General features: G+C 46.6%; 2 protein-coding genes across 3 annotated transcripts in view; one reads left to right on the top strand and one right to left on the bottom strand.

Annotated features, from left to right (window-relative positions):
• The window catches only part of GABRA5 (gamma-aminobutyric acid type A receptor subunit alpha5), a 55,967-nt gene extending 51,228 nt beyond the window's left edge, over positions 1-4,739 (bottom strand). For both annotated transcript variants that reach the window (XM_054205728.1, XM_054205738.1), the window contains exon 1: positions 4,654-4,739. In XM_054205728.1, the coding sequence (XP_054061703.1) occupies positions 4,654-4,739 (86 nt within the window). The remainder of the gene's footprint in view (positions 1-4,653) is intronic.
• Positions 1-17,683, top strand: part of GABRB3 (gamma-aminobutyric acid type A receptor subunit beta3) — a 196,441-nt gene that overhangs the window by 44,196 nt on the left and 134,562 nt on the right. The window lies entirely within an intron of this gene.

Raw genomic sequence — 17,683 nt, 5'->3', positions numbered from 1 at the left:
AACATCACTGTCTTTTTTGCCATCTAGTCAAAATCATGACAGGTACTATTCATAGCTTACTTGTAATAAGAGGAAAACGTATGGTAGATATTTCATGATTTTCCCAAAACTTAAAAAACAGAAAAAAAAAGTAAGAGATACTGGAAAAATAACTGAGGAGTACTTTGTGATCGAAAGTTGTATTTTTTTCTCTCTCTCTCTTAAGACAGTTTCCAATAGTTTGCTTTAATAGGATTGGAATTATACCAGAACTTCAGACACATTAACAGTTTGTGGAAAAGACAGTGGAGAACGCACTTGCACACTTCTGGATACTCTCAGCTGGCCAGACATCAAATGATTTACTGTTCTAAATCAGCCTCTTACCATCCCTTTCTTACAGAATCTTGAGATACGAAAATGCTGATATTTTGTGATTTTGTGTGATGAAGATTCAATTCTTTCACGTCAGATTAGGACAGGGGAGAGGACTGACCAAAATGACGAAACTTTAATGGTCTTTGCAGATCCTTAAAGAACAATTTCATGCTTTCATTTAGCAAGAGCAGTATTTTACTGCCTTCTGGGAACGAGCAAATTGCGTGCAGCGCAACGAGAGTATGTTCTTCATAGGGCGATGTCTTGCCATCCTCACCCCCTTGCACCTTAACGCCCCTTTCAATACCCTGAATCTCTCCCAGTCACTAAACACCTCCCAGTATGCCCAGCTCCCCAGATTCACTAGGAGGGGACGTGTGCCAGGGCTGATCCTGCACCAAGCACGTGCTGGATGGCCAGCGGGTAGGTGCCTGCTATTTGGGCCAGCCAGCAGCCCAAGCCAAACAGAGATGCTGAAGCCGTAGCTTTCTGCTGGGCAGTGGGAATGACTGATGTCTGTCTGCCTCCTCCAAAGCAGTTTTAGGTACCCACTTAGTTTTCCAATTATTAAAATTGTCTAGTGGGTTCAAAAAGCTATCTCGAGACACGGAGAGGGAAAGGAAAACAGGATAAAAAAACCCAAATGGATAACCATGACTGCATAAGCTATGATAATTCTTACAACATTAGTCTTGAAAATATGAGAAAGAGCTCCCTAGCATCTGCAAGTACTTGGGGATAACCCAGCAGAACTAATTGCTTAGGGTTGCAGAGACTAACTTGAAATAACAGCCTGAAGGAGAGGTATGTTTAGCCTAAATAGCAGGATTATGGTCTTAGTGATAAGGACTGTGAGCCAGTGGAAAAGTATGTGAAACTACAGACACACCACGGACTGAATTCTTACGGTGTACAGCAAAGTCTTGCATTGGCTACATTTAATTGGGATCTTCTGTTTTCCGTGTTTCTACTATTATAAATATTATTAGCAGATGGCAACTAAACTGTGGTTACACCAACAACATCCGTCCCTGTTGGTTTCGGCTCTCGGACAGTTTTCTGAAACAGCACATCTAGAATGCAAATGCGCAGGGACTGCGCGTCACCAGCATGTCCCCAGAGATGTCCCCGTGGACAGTCTGGGGCTTGCACAGAAAAAAAAGAGTCAGGATGCAGTCAGGCTGGCCGTCACGGGGCCGACCACATGCTACCTGGTCCCAGGGAGATGTCGGTGCAGGCAGCCACCCATCGCGCCGACCCTCGCAGGGCTGCGGCTGCGGGAGGGCTCCCCCAGGACCAGAAAGTGCAAGATGCTGGGCAGTGGCACGGCTCCCGTGGGGGCTGGCAGGACAGGACCCTGTGTACGCCGATTCCCTCCCCTCGACCAATGTGCTCGGCCTCACAGCGTCGCTCCCACGGGCATCAGTCTGAAGGGAGCAAGGTCCGAATTATTTTGCGTTTCCCCTGGCACCCCCCCCTCGCCAGGAGAGCACCCACCTCCTGCTTGGTTTCGTGAGCCTGACCCCGCGGGCCTTGCGCTCACGAAACCAAGACTGAATTCTGTGCAATCCTTCAAGTGAAACAAACAGGAGGAATTGGCCTCTTGTCTCACCTGAAAATACTCTTCACGGTTACATGTGACTTCTAATTATTCTCTAGCTCTTTTATTATTGTTTACTTCCAAGACAATTGAGAACTACCTTGAAATCCTTCAGTAAAACACCTTCACTCGTTAGAGCATTACACAACCCAAGGCTGAATTCGAGCAAGCTTGGAAAAGCCTTGATTTGTGCTGGACTGCTTCTACAGAGGGAGACTCATAAAACTGTTACACCAACTACGGGATGGGGGGATGACGACACACAACATCACATCCTCATCTCGTTTCATCTATACCTTCGAATTATAATTCATTGATTTTTCTTTAAATAACTTCTACCAACTATGCCTACAGTCTTTCTCTACTGCCTATTGATGTGGATAACTCTCGATAGTCATTCCACATTTACGTTAAACATTAATCACAGACTTTTGCTGAGATTTCTGAAGTAGCCTAGGAGACTGAGATACATAATTCCTGTTTATTTTACCAGGCATTGTGCATCAAATTCCCCCAAGGTGGCTTTGGCTATGTCAGCAAAACCTGTATTTATGATTTAATATAAATATGGAATGACTATGGAGTATCGTAGACAAATCTTTGCCTTCATCTGTAATGTCCTACTGTATTTCGCTTTTTAATTTGTGCTCATTTGACCAATCACTTTTATCTAGCACATTGCAAAAGGCACTGCAATGTAACAGCGCAGTCCAAACACGGATGAAGCTAATAAAGGAGACCTTGGTAGCAACAGCAAGTATTATCAGTATTAGATTCTTGCAGTTAATATACCAGCCTACATGTAAATTGTACCGTCCTGTCCTGAACAGTCAGTCCCAAAGCACTTAGCAAATTACGCTCTGAAGCCGCTTCTGCCTCTGAAACAGAAGCGCTGGAGCATCATCTGTCTTTTGAGCAGGGTCAAAATTCAGCCCTAAGGCAGCGTGTGAATGGTGCAGCGAATTGGAGCTGCTTATCTCTGCAGGCCCGGACTAAAATTACTAGATCAGAAATGGGGGGCGGGAGGAGCGGGGGGGGAGGAAGGTTATGTGATGATCTCATTTTAGTGCACAGCTTTTTGAGTAACTCGCAGAAAACAAGTGTCCTAGTTTCCCCTAACTGTCCTGTTCTGATTATCTGCCAGGTTACAGGTCACACCGATTCCTACCTGGGACTTAGATTCAGTATTTGCTTTGGAGTCGAAAGGAAGAGTTAAACCCTCTTTTTTTTTTACAGCCTCGCCTATCCATTCTTCTGTTAGAGGCTTTTAACACAGTTAAGAGGCCCCACACCAAACAGGTCATGCTCAACTATTGCAATGTGCTGCCTTCTGCGGGGATGATGGACAATCAGGAAGGGCTTAAGATTACAGTCCTCAAGATCTCCTCAATGTGCTAACACTTTGTGAAATCACAACCATGTCAAGACAAGTTTAAACCCAGTCCCACCCCTATCTAAGCCCTCTTCATTTCTATCACAAAGTCCAGGGAGAGTTTTGCCTCAGACCACAGTGAAAGCAGGGCCAAGCTTTTCCAAGGTGAATAAATCAGCCTGCGGCTCTTTGCATCCTTTGCAGGGCGCAGTCCTACAACCACTCACACACAGCACTGTGGTCGCAGGCTTCCCGCCTGCCTACGCAGGACACACGCTGGAGACAGGGCTAAGTTCTGCTGACAGCATAGGCAGTCATCACTCAAAGTTTGGTCTTTCTCCTAGTTCCAATCTGGAAAGAAATCGCTTCGCTTGAAATCAGAAACTGATTTGCATCTCCATTTTGTATCTTCTTATAGCAAGGAATTGATGGGTGTGCTTGTGAATCAGCACGTTGGGAGGATTCATCTTTTTTCCTGGTGAAATCATAAATAATTGTTCTCCTCCACAAAGAAGAATCAACCTACATTGCTGGAGCACTTGCGAAATGCTTTTTCTAGACTCCGTTGCATAGCCCGATTTTGGAAAGTTCTTAAGATCTCTGGGTTTAGGAGAAAAACATATAAATAGGGGGGGTTCTGTTTGTTTTGGTGGTTTGGGCTTTTTTTCTAAGAGCTGTAGGAGGAGTATTTCTTCAACACGGTTTTCAGAATATCACCGTCAGGAAAGCATCCAAATCCAAAAATAAGGAAACAGGATTCCTTACTATACGCTTCAGGGAAACACAATGCCTCAATATTCTAGCAAGTTTCAAACTCAGGCGTCCTTCTGAGCAGTCACGATCTTCGCTTACTCACTAGGAAAGCCTGTACCAGCCAGCAGCCTGCACCGAGTCCTGCTGTCGCCGTCTTGCGCTGCTGCCTTAGAGCCTGCAGCCGCCAGGTGAGAGGGAGGGAAGGTGCAAGCCCTCCTCATGGCAGCTACGGGGGCTGGCAGCATCGCAGCCCCCTGGCTGTGCCACCTACACCCAGGGCAGAGCACTCCGCAGCTGCAGGCCAGGTCTGGGCTCCCCGTATCCCCCAAGCCTTCCCGAAAGAGCGTTAATGGCATGAAGAATGGATATGAGACACTAAATTCGAGCAAGAAAGCAAATCGCTCCCTTCCCCCCTTCTCCCCGCAAACAGCAGCGCGTTAAAACCAAAACGCAAAGCCCGCTTGTTTTGTTCAGCTGCTCCGCACCACGCGGAGCCAAGTTTTATCATTTCCTTAAAAAAAAAAAAACACAACAACCCACAGCAAAAATTCAAACGCAACTGGCAACTCACCCGAAGTGGCTGGCTAAACTCATGGAAACACAGAAGAGGAAGAAGTTTTTGATCATGATAAAGCCAGAGACCATCCCATTGTCCATTCCAGAGGAGAGGAGGAACGCAGGTGGTTGCTTTGGTAAAGGTGCAGCTGCTCCTCACTTTGTTCTTACGCTGCAACAATACAAAAAAAAAAAAAAAAAAGATAAATTATTACACGGACAAAACAGCAGGATAGCCGAGTTCAGCTAACGCCGCATCTTCTGCTATCTGTGTTTTTCACAAACTTATCTAGGCTTATGTAAACATCAGCTGTTTATGTAAAATTGTATATCTTCAAGGACACGTTTTACCTTCTGCTGACAGCAAACCGCAAAACAGGAAAAATTCTTAGTGGCCCAGTTTTCTCTTATATTCGTCCATCATATAAGTAACTAAAGAAATAGTCACCGTTTTCCAAATGCCACTTTCGACCCTTTACCTATTTCTACAACTTCCACACGCCTGCAAACCCAGGGCTGTGTGCAGCCTCCGCATCCTTTCCTTCCATCGCAATTTTTTTTTTCCCATTAAATACCCGTCTTCCCTTTCCAAAATCCCAGTTGAAATGCCAAGAAACACCTACTGCTTCTTGGAATTCACGCTGCTGATGCACGGCTTAGCAAAAAGAGGGGGGGGTGGGGGGGGTGTGGAGGGGGATGGAGGGGGGTAAAAAGTGACCTTCCTCGCAAAGGCACATAAACCTCAGGCTAGCACGAAGAATGACAGTAATGTAGCTGCTCCGGCGACTGCCGCTTTTCGGATACCTGCCTCAGCGACCAGATCGCCAATTTCAGCATCGTGCGCTAACGTTTTCCTCTGTGCCCTACTGAAATAAACAAAAAAAAAAAAAAACCAAAAACCAAAAACCAAAACCAAACCACCCAAAACCCCCAAACCAACAAAAAAAAAATATCAAAAACAATCCCCCCCCCCCAAAAAAAAACCCCCACACACCCAGAGGGGAGCTCGCCTGGATTTTCTACCTGAACCCAGTGCCCCCCTCGCTACGCCTCTCAGCAACTTACTCACCCCGCACCCCACCGGCGCAGCAAAGCGAAAGGCACCAACCAAGAGCCGCCCCCCCGCCCAGGGCTCCCCCCGCCCGCCGCTGCCCCGCGGCGGGTCCCGCTCGCTCCGCGCCGGACACCGCGGGGCCACCGCTCCCTTCCGCACAGGCGCAACCCCTCACCGGCCCGCACCTGCCCGGCCAACGCCGCCCGCTCCCCGCCGCCGCCGCCCGCCCAACCGCGCCCCCGGGGCGCCGCGCATCGCTCCGCGCCGCTCCGCGGAGGCTGGCACCTGCCCGCTCCGCCGCCCCTTCCCTTCTTCCCTTCCCGTTTTCCCTTCCCTTCCCCATCCCACCCCACCCCGCCCGCCCGCCAAAGTTTCCCGCGGCCATGTGCGCGGCGCTGGGCGCAGCGGCGGCCGCCCAAGGGGGCTGCGGGCAGGGCTCCCCGCCTCCCTCCGCCGGCCCGGCCGGGCACCGGAGCCCGGCTCTTACCAGCCGCCGGCGGGTTGCGAGGGCGAGGAGGAGGAGGAGGAGGAGGGAGGTGGGGTGTGGGGGGGTGATGTTCGCCCGAAAGTTGCGGAGCGGCAGCGGGAGCGGAGCGGGAGCGGCGGCGCTGCCTCCCCGCCGCTTGGCAGGCGCGGCCCCGCCGCAGCGCCGCGCCCGCCCCCGCGGCCGGGAGCGCGGGTGGGTGCGCGGGGCGCGCCCGCCCCTCCGGGACCCCAGCGGGGAGACACACCCCCACCCCCCCCCACCACCCCAACCCGGCCCCGCCGGAGCCACCGGGGAGACCGGCAGCTCCCCGGGCTCCACGCACCGGCCGCCCGGGAGCAGCCCCCGCCGGTTCGCCCCACCCCGGGGATCTCCCACCGACCCTCCGTGGGGAGAGCCCCGGGCACGGCCCGGCCGCGCAGGGTCGTGTCACCGTGGGGCAGGGCCATCCCCAGCAGCGGGTGAGGCTTGCCGGTAGACAGTCTCCTTACACACACAACACATAACCATACATACATACATATATATATATATATACACACGCCCATACACACATAGAGCTGTATCTGCATTCCTCTCCTGTAGCCAATGGACCAGATCTAAACCATCACAACTCCTACACGCTCAAGCGGGGGTTTGCACCCGCAACGTTAACGCTTTGTACATAGGTGATCGTTAGGTAGGATCGGTCCCTTCCAACCTAAACCATTCTATGGTTCTGTCCTCGTGATTAGATATCCACAGTTCTTATCGGTATTAAAAATTTCGTGACACCTGCCGTAACTTCGAGGTTTCCTCGTGACTGCGTGTTAGGGTTGTTCGAGAAAAATGGATGCACTGCTTCACAGCCTCAACGCAGGGAGCATTACACCATCTACGTGTCCAAACCACTTATATTACATACTGCTTGCAGGTGTGGAAAGATTGGTGCATCTCAAACTATCCAAAAGACGAAACAGGTGTTGTATTGTCCCAGTTCCTCTGGATTCCTTGAGGCGCACGTGACATTTTGTAACCCGCACGCATTGCATGTGATAAATACGATTTCAATGTATGCTGCTGTGACCCTACTTCGAAATAACACTCCAAACTTGGTTATTAAATTAACAGCTCTAACGAGGTAATCCCTGTCTTTCAGGCAACATTATGGATCAATGGAGCATTTGTCTTTTTCCTATATCCATAAAAAAGCTCTATGAAATTAATCCCTCCACTGAAATCGATATTGATTCTGTAGCTCATTGCCAGAGAAGGTGCTGCTATACGAGTGCCTAGTTCACGGTCTGAATTGAAAACTGGTCCTTAGGAATTTAAATTTTCATTTATTTTTTGGTTATATGCAGTGCTTAGCTGCGTTCATGTTTTCCAGCCATGATTTATGATCTTAAATGCGGAGCCAATGACATACGTTGTTCCTCGCTGTTCCTTAGTGACTTCAATAAATATGAAGTTGTGAATGAATGTTGCTATCAGAATAGCTTTCCCGGTGCTTAAAAATATCCGAGCAAAGTTAAGTATGAAGCGCCAGTAGTTTCTCATGATAATGTTCTCGCCTAAGAGTGTTTAAATCAGATTTTTTATTTTTTTTTTTTTTTTTTTTACCGTGCTTTGATTTCTGGTATGAGCTATTCATATCTCCGCAGAGGTGACGCTGTAAAATTATGCGAGCTTTAAATAATTTTACAAAAGCCAGCGGTGGAAACGTTGGCCTGGGCTTTCCTAGGGCTTCGGCTGCTCGCCCCAGTCCTCGGGCGGGCAGCGCCCGGCCCCGCTTCCCCTTGCCTGGCCACAGCTTCCCCGCCAAGCCGCGGGCGGCGGAGCCGCTTCACGTCAACCGGAGGGAGGAAGCCTTTGAGAGCCGAACTAAAGAAGAAAGGTATTAAAATAAAAGAAAAAAAAATTAAACGAAAAAGCGCCTTTCTCAGCGAAACGCCGGTCTGAGCAGCGGGGCTGGCCCGCAGTGTCGCCGTCCCCCCGCCCCGGGTGGGACAACCCCCTCCGCCATGCCGAAGGGCCGCAGCTCTCTCGGCCGCCGCCAGGGGGCAGCCCAGCTCCACGCAACACGCGCGGCCGAGCTGCGCGGGCCAGCGCGCGGCCTCCGCCCCTCCCCGCCCCGAGCGGGCGGTGGCGCCCGCGTGCCGCGGTAGCCCCCGGGGCCGGGGAGGGGGGGGGGTGGCGGGCGATGTGCCGGGACGGGCGATGTGCCGGGGAAGGGGCTCGGTGAAGCCGCCGGGAAGCCACCGCCTGCTGCGCGGCGCCTCGAGGGCGGCTGAAAGCAAGCGGTCACTCGCCGCTGGCGAGTAACATCCGCAAGGAAGCGGGTTTGATGGCTCCGAACGGCAGCCTCGGGGGGCTGTTTGGTTTTTTTTTATTATTATTTTATTTTATTTTTTCTGCAGCCTTGTCTCTACGGTAGCGGTGCAATACAGATCTGGCTCTGGCTTGCCAGCTAATTCTGGCTAATGACGCAATATATCTGAAACGTGTTGTTTGTAATGCAAGGTATTAACTCCTGGGCAAAGGTGCTTCCTTGAAAGCTTGTCAGACATTAATTGCGTAGGTTTTCGGGCTGGATCCCTGCAGGATGGCGGCATTGACCTGTGGTAGCGGAGTTATTACAAGCAATAGAGAGATCTTTGCTTTGAAGGCAAATGTATCACACGTGTCCTCCACTGTGGGGTTTTTTTCAGGCGCTCCCCTGTGATTCACACTTGCCCTATTTGTATTCTTAGCCGCCTTGTTTGGTTTTAAAGGACGTGTTGGATTTAGTATGTGAAACAATTGCTTTTTATTGTGGTCAAGGAAATGTTTTGTTGGGTTGGTTGTTTATTTTCCGCGCTGGTGTTTCGCAAAAGCCGACACAGCCTACCAGAAGTCGTTGGGACAAGTTTTGCGTGGTCCTTCGCTGACATTTCTCCTCCCTGCGTCATTCAGTAATGTTGCTTATTTGCAGAGATAAATGCGTTTGAGGTAGATCATCCTCTGCACAGGGCTGAAACAATAGTAGAGGCAAATTGGGCTGTGATTTTTTACCATGGCGCCCGTGAACACCTAACACACTCAGGAGCTCACTGGGAAATGCGCACCAAGTCCTAACACCGTGACATGCTGTGTTGGAAAATGACCTGTTTCTCCAGCAGCCAAAGATGTCTCTGTCATTGCCCAAGCCATTCCTTCTTCTCCCAGGAGAGCTACAGAAAGTTCGTGAAGTTGTGTGGAGGTGTGACATGCTGTGGGTACCGACCCAAGCAGTCGGCTCTTCAGAGGCATCCTATTCTGCCCAAACATTTCATTTCTGACATCTTGGTGGGGAGGATTGCCTGTTTTCTTAAAATCTTCTCTTTGGCCTCCTAGCTAAGACTCTGCAAAAGGTAGCACTCGGGACAGTGATTTTTGGCAATGCAAATCCTTTTCCAATAGAGAGCAGCCTGAATTCATCAGTCATTGCACGAAACCCGAACCGCCAGCTAACACCAACTTGGCCACTCTCAACACAGAGCCTGGATCTGAACCAAGGGGTGAAAGTCTTGTTTCTTGTTTCCACTCCCTTCTCTCTCAGTATTTGCAGAGGTGGCAGTCAAGAGGCTTCTTCTCAGCCCTGGAGAGAGACACCTGGAGTGCTGGGTCCAGCTTTGGGCTCCCCAGTATGAGAGAGCCATGGACACACTGGAGAAAGTCCAGCAAGGGGCCAAGAAGGTTATTAAAGGACTGGAGCATCTCTCCTATGAGGAGAGGCTGAGAGAGTCGGGACTGCTCAGCGTGGAGAAGAGAAGGCTCAGAGGAGATCTCATCAGTGTATAAATACCTGATGGGGGGAATGAAGAAGAGGGAGCCAGGCTCTGCTCAGTGATGCCCAGGGACAGGACAAGGGGCAGTGGGCACAAATTAAAAACCATGACCTTCCATCTGAACACAAGAAAACAGGGCGGTCAAACATAGGAACAGGTTGTCCAGAGAAGTTGTGAAGTCTCCTCCTGGGGAGATACTAAAAACCCAAAGGGGAACAATCCTGGGAAATCTGCTCTAGCTGACCCTGCTTGAGCAGGAGGGGGGACTGGCTGATCTCCAGAGGTGCCCTCTAGTTTCAGCCATCCTGTTATCCTCTAAGCTATGAAAATAGTGTCATCCCGTGAAACCCTCTATTACTTTTCCCAAGCTATTTCACAACTGAATCTGGTAGTGAAATGATACAGATAACCTTGCTGATGTGAGAGGTACTAGTCTCTGATAGATTTTGAAGCATTTGGTATATTTCTGAATGGTAAGGAGGGATAATAAAGGCCTTTTCTTTCCCTCATGGATACGCCCTCTACAATGTCATGGATGCCCATGAAACACAACCAGTGACCTGCATTTCACTTGTCTGACAGGCCAGGCTGCAGGCAGAGCTGCGTTTAGGACCTGGTGTTTTGGTGATTTGTTTTGTGCATCCCGGTGGCAACAGAGAGCTACTTAATGGAGCTTTGTGAAAGGCAGCTGGGGGCAGAGTAACTTTGGGAAGGATTTCTCGGAGATAGTGTTGGTGCCTTGTTGTGTGACACAGAATATAGTGGGAGAGAGAGGCAAGTGACCATCCTCCCCGTCCCAGCAAAATTCCACCTGGTTGTGAAAAGCGTCGTCTTTGGCAAGCAACACTGATGCTTCTGCATGCTGTTTGTTGTGATTCCCAAACCTGCAGGTTCAAAGGTCTAAAACCTTCATCTGAAGCTAATCCTGAGCAGGTTGCTTTCTGCACGCATCCAGATTAGCAATGAACGAAAGGCTACATTTTCTGTTCGGCAGTTCGTCCTGTCTGTTATGAGCATCCTATGCTTCACTCCATTTCCACATATTAAGCTAACAGCTGAGCGAAGGTCGAGGGTATGCCCAAACAGTGCTGTCATGGATTTATAGCATGCCCTAAGCTTCAGTGTTTCTGAAAACCTCTCTAGGCACCTTACAGAGGTCCCTACTCCAAGATGAGCGCCTCGGGTGCTGTCAGCCCTATTTCTCAAAAGTGGCTGGCAGGAAATTTGAAGGAGTTTGGATCTGCATTAGACACTTCGCCCCATTAGACCAGGGAAATGATATCTAGAGATACCTCCCCCACCAGAAGGGGTGGAGAACATTTCCAACACTTTTCAGTCCATTGTAAGGTTATAAATCCTTGGGTTAGAGCACTAAAGCAAATGTTGTCTGCTACTTACAACGACATCCCTGTCTTTCTGCATGAAGAGACATAAAGGGGCTGTATCATTTTCCCCCAAACCCACTTTGTTGTCTGACTCCTTACAATTCCCTTCTCCCTTATAGATCCTATCCTCCCTACAGGTTAACCCAGCTGGTCCAGATTTAAATTCCATTGATGTGGCTGAGTGTAACTGTTGGAAGCCTGGAGCTGGTCGGTGAGGAGCACGTGGCCAGCGCCAACAGTGGGGTTCAGGCCTGGCACTGCCCTTTGCAGGGAAATGTTGTGTGCAGGCGGGTTTTGACAGTTCCCTCACATCAGTTCAGCTTGCCAGTGAGATAGCCCTTTTCTCCTCTGCCCTGGAAAAGAGAGAATTTCCTTTACACCAGTGGATAGCAACGCAAAGTCAGAGCGTGGGGTCAAGCCTGCTCACAGATGTTTTTCCCATGGAAGAATTGAGGTTTTATTCACATCCTTGCCAGGTTCAGATGTGAAATCTGCTCCCTGTTCCTGCAGAGTCTATCAAAGTCTGCCCTTGAGATACAAACCAGGAAAGACAAAGGGATTTGCAACATGTTTTGAACTGCTAGTTCAGGATCTTAGATTCAGGAGGTGGAAGGGGCTACCTAGCAGCAGTCCCTCCTGCATCACACGCTCCACAAATTTCCATAGCAGTATAAACTGTGACTTTCTCGTTTGCTATCCTCTTGCTTTGTGAGAATACAGGCCGGGGTTTTTCTGGGTATCCATGAACTCTGCAGCAAGTCACCTCCTCTGTGAGTGTTATATCCCACAAACAAGTGCCTGCTGTTATCTCACCTTGAATCTGCCCCTGGTTTCTTCTCTTGTTGGCACAGTGTTTTTAGCAGAGATAAGATTGTGGACTAGTGAGATTGGCATTGCAGGTAGAAGGAGGTTTGAAATAAGGATGTCACCCAATCAAAGTTTATAACCCGAAGATCTCTTAGATTTGACGTCCTGGGACAAACTGACAAGCTGATTTAATGTACCTCTACGGACATAGTGGGTACAGATGTAAAGTTCACATTTTGCCCACCTCTGAGCTGGACCGATTACAGGTTGCCTGCTTTGCGACCGTAGAAATTGTGCTAATAGTATGGGAACGACAGTGCACATAGACATACTTAAGCTTCTTAGCAGGCCTAGTGAGAAGCAGGTGTATTCAAAAGCCAAAGTTAGACATATATGGAGCAAAGAGAAGCACATTTTGTCTTCTCCGCCTGTGTGCTTACTCAGCGGTGGCAGTCATCGAATCCTTGACATTCCCAGGCGATTGCCTGTGGATCTTCCAGTTCTTCCAGAATCAAACTTTTAAATGTGAAATATATAAACCATAGTTTTGCATAGAAAGAAGTAATACAGTAAAGGAAGGGTCAGTGTTCTCTGAACACGAGAACAGACTTGCAACTAGTGTGTTCAAGTAGATGATTCCATGTTAAACACTGGTGATACACGCTTACATCTAAAATGTTACGGTTTTCTGTGTAAGCTTAGGGGTTTTTTTATTGCACACAAGTCAGCATTAACTCAGAAAACCTTCGAACTGGAACTTTATGATCCTATCATTTTAAAATACCTTTAGTTAATTTCTTCAGAGTGGCTAAATTAACTGGTTAGTGTTTTAGCTAGCTAGAGTAGCAGCTATATCTACATTTAAAAAATAATGGGTCATTAGGGTAGCATTGTAGAGGATCTTTAAGGCCTCAGTCCTCCTGTCTGGTGGTTCAAGTGCATCTTTTCTGTAAGTAAGCGTGACACCGCACGGTGCGCTCCTTGCGAGGACAGAGCACGCCTTTAATGATACAGTTGATCGAAAAACCAACTTACTGTGTATTCTGAAGCATCTAAGTAAGAAAGCACTTGGTGGAGAACAACCACAATGATTCAGTGTCATACATGTGATTCATAAAGAAAGATTAATCAGGCTTAAACTAGAGCATGCGAGTTCTGCATCAATATTCAAGGGTTTATGCATATGCTACTGTACATGTAATTCCTTCCTAACAGGAAGGAGAGAACAAATCTTAGAAGGAACAATACAGAAATTCATTGACCTAAGACGGAAGAATTGATGTTGATAAATTCTTCATTAAGTATATATTCAAATATTCATAATGGATGGAAGGCGAGCGTACTTATGGGCAATATAGGACTATAGTAACCTAATGTACTTAGTGATGTTAAGGACGGAGTATTTGAAGTTTAGAAATTGGTTACAGACAAGAGGTACCAAAATCTGTTTGACAGTACATCCCTGACTTTTATTATACGTACATATATATGTATATCTCTCTCTCATATTTAGGTTGTAAGCTATAAATATTTATGCCTATTGATACACGTATGTACATATCAAGTCTACCTGACAACTGGGTTCTGGCTATGTAAATGCTAAGATAAGATTGGATTAGCATGTTTTAAGTTGTTGTGATGAACAGTCTTTTTGGCTGCTATAGTTTCCGTATTTACTGCATTTCTCTGTGTTGTTTACATGTGCGCTGGTTATATTGACAGAACTCATTATTTCTGTTTCTGATCAACACAGGTAGCTGTCAAAAATACCAACAAATATTTGCTTCCATTTTCATAAAACTTTACAAATGCTTTCAAGTCATCCTGTAATGATTCATTATAATAATTAGCTGCTGCTACAAAAAAAATACATTAATGCATACCATTTGGAAAGCTGTAGACACAACTTACATTTATTTTAGGATTTGCAATATACTGCTTTTCAGGCTGAATTTATTGGCAAGGGTTAGGTGGGAATAAATGTTCTCAGCAGTTCCAAATCCCATTAAATGTGACTTCTGTTATATAGATTCAAGTGCTATAATTAATAAAATTTCAAGAAAAATGAGGTTTAAAATTGTTCCATCTAGAATTAACATTTACAGAAATTGAACGTAGCTGCTAAAAAAAAAAAAAAAAAAAAGACATAACATGAAAATGCCCTGTTTTGGAAAAGGTAGCGATGGAGATTTCACAATGATCTATATAGAGCACTATGGGATGTTAAATATTAATGATTGGACTATAGCAAGCACTATAATATACCACAGCAATGCAGGTGATGTCAGTCCTACAGCTTTGTATGAAAATATTTTGCCAGTGCCAGTGCAGTAAAACTCAGAAAGATAAAAATAATAACATATATTATGTATACCAGTCAATAAGCAAGATTTCCATGTAGCATAAATTGCAGAAGTGAAGGGCAGTGGAACTACACCCATACATCAGCTGAGGTTATGCCTCAAGTGTGACCCAGTAATTACAACTCAGTCAATGAAAGTTTGTTTGAATCTGAAGAATTAGGTTTGTCAGAAATATTAAGTAGGGACCTGTTTTTTTTTTTTTTCCTTTTGGTAAATAATTTATTCAATGAAAAATGCAGGTGGCTTGCTCACAACCACTGCAGAGCCAGCTAAAATGTGGCAATTTGTATTCGTCAATGGAAAAAAAAGTAGAGTAAAACACTGTATATATTGAGCATTTTCATTTTAGTATTTCTAAAAAAAAGTCAGTAGGATGGAAGAGGAGGATATAGCTGCAGAAAGAGTTAAGAACAGTTGTGAGGAATCATCATATAACCCACGCTTTGTATATTCCCTTTGGCTGTGAGATACCCAGATTGATCTTTGCTGTGGGCAGCCGTTATCTTTTTGGACGTTGGACGGATTTTCCATCCAATTAGTCCATTGACCTTTGTATGGATTTTCCTTGGTCTCTCCTCATAAACTGTTCCAGTTTTACAGACGTGACTGGGTGTTCAGCAGGTCAGCTCTCAGCGGAGGTGAATACCTGTGTGCTGGCCCTTGCCAAGGAAAGCTTTGCCTGGAGGGAAGGAAAGCCCCCTACCGCCAACCTGCACAAGTAGGAGGCAGCAGATCCAAGTTCAGTCCTGGGTGCAGAGTGTTTTCCTTGACTACCTGTGCTGTGTTTTTTGAAGGAGCTAAACAGGCACATGGACCAGAGGGGCAGCGTGGCATACTCTGTCCAGGTCCACAGGCCGCGGGCTCATTATGTCTGGTCCTTTTTTACAGTCCACAACAACTCCATTGGCCGCAAATTTTGGAGGAACAGGGTTACTTGTGTAAGTAGAGATGAGCTGGATGTATCAGCATGCCTTTCAACTTCAGCAACTGAAAACTAGTGGATTAGTTTGGGGGCTGTATACTTGGATGGCGGACTGCTGGTGAATTGTATACCAGAAACTTCACCTGCTTGTCTAAACAGTATCACTTGTGGATTCTGGGAGCTAATACCCGTGGTAATTTTGGCAGCCAAAGAGTGGGAACGGTCACTGAACATAGCGTCTCAGGGGCACAGAAGAGGATCAAAAGAATAGCTTCAAAGAGAAAAAAGTGACTTAAATAAAATATGACTGCTGGAATGGTTGCAGTTTGATCTACCGGTGTTTTTCCCAGTTAACTAAAAAGAACAAAACAACTGCCATCAAATGTTGATCAGATGCCTTTTGTGGGGAGGGCACTGGGGAAGAATCCTGGGTGTACTCAAGACAGCAGGAGGGAATGAGTTTCAGGTGAATAATCCAAGAGAAGAGACCTTAAGCTGGTCGGTTAGTTTTCCACTCTAAGCGTGTTTTATCATAAAGTGCCATTTTGTTGAAATCAGATTATGGTGCTTTTATCGCATCTTTTTGAGTTCCGGCATCTTCATCACGCAAAAGTAAACTACCCACCCTGGAGCCAGCAGCACCCCCATAGCTCAGGCGTTCACCCATGGGTCAACAAGGTTCAAGACCCTTTTGTAAACACGGGAGTCAAGTATTAGTTTCTTAATGTGACAATAAACCAAATATTCTGGCAGCTGACTATTAACTGTGCATCTTATTTTATGGATGACCGACTCGGGCTGCCCAAGGCTTATAGAGCACTTGCAGTGGTAGACAGAGTCGGTGAGAGCTGTGGTTTCTCAGCACCTCTGACTGCAAGGCAGTGCAGTCTCCAGCGATGTGCACAGGGTTGCGAGCCATGAATTTTAATCCTTGCTCCGCCACTAATTCACTGTGTAGCTCCAGGCAAGTCCCTATCTCTTCAGCTGTAAAATGGGAATAATAATAATGGTTTCCTATCTTTCGGCAGCCATAAATTCGTCTGTGTTCTTGAGGCATGCAGATACTACAGTGATGAGTGGCCCAGAGAAGACCATGAAAAAAATTAATAATTCTGTATTTACTGCAGGCTTTGGGTGTGCAGTAAATAAGGCACCGCTAACTGGCTGGTGAAGATTACTTTTGTAAGTAGCTGCTTATTCAGTAGGTCCTGTGTAATCAGCACCTACTTATCCTATGTAATGAATGATAAAGGGTTCTTTGGGAAGAAAAAAAGAGAGGCAGAGACACATTTCAAGAAAAATCTTAATACTGATTTACAGGAAAACACAATTAGGAATTCTTTGTCCATTTAGGCTTTAGTGTTCTCCAACTTTAAAGCACTTGATTTCGGCAACCATCATAATGTTCTTCTAAGGCAATTGTCTTCTGTTCAGGCACATGATTAGGTCTCTTACTTGCACCTGGTCATAAGCGCTTCACTCAAAAATAGGATTTCGACTGTGCGCGTGTATCTGTTCTTCATGTGCAATTATTTCTGTCTGAAAAACAGGAAAAACAAATCTGCTCTCATTTCCATGTCTGTTCTGATCACACCATCATATTCCCTTTCTTATATTGCATTTTTCTGGGTTCTCAGATTAGTTGCAGGGGAGGCAACCTGTTCAATTTGTTCACACAGTCTCTCTCTCTTTGTATGCAAATAAAATCCCCCCAAAGGGCTCCTCTGCTGACAAATAGATTTTTGCTATTGAAAATAGCAAGGAAAACAATGAAGACCACTTCAATTCAAACTTTATTAGAGTAGACTGAGCATGTTTATCCTGCAATTTAACTGCTTATTGGACCATTGCTATTGCATCTGTTAAAAGCATGCGCATGCCACAAAACAAGCTGCCAAATGTCCCTTTACAATTACATTGTTGGGAGATGTGTATTGTCATTCTCTATTTTGTATTTGCGTCTACGATGTGTCAGGGCAGCAGTCCCCTGACGGGGTGCATTTGAGTATAGTTGGAGTCATGCTTACTTTTCTGTCTATAAGCAGATCTAAGCTCTGCCACGACAGGGTACGCACAGATTTGTTGGTCTAATCTCCACCCCATCTGGGGACACTAGGTTTAAAATTAGGACATATCAAATTGGAATCGTGATATTTGAAGTAGTCTTGGCATAAAAGCGAATCATCCACTGCATAATACTTACAGCCTTTTAATGTGTCTAATAAAGGAGGATGTTTTATTGC

The sequence above is a fragment of the Rissa tridactyla genome, chromosome 1 (assembly GCF_028500815.1).
Source record: "Rissa tridactyla isolate bRisTri1 chromosome 1, bRisTri1.patW.cur.20221130, whole genome shotgun sequence".
NCBI classification, from domain to species: domain Eukaryota; kingdom Metazoa; phylum Chordata; class Aves; order Charadriiformes; family Laridae; genus Rissa; species Rissa tridactyla.
This window is presented reverse-complemented; position numbering and strand designations above follow the sequence as displayed.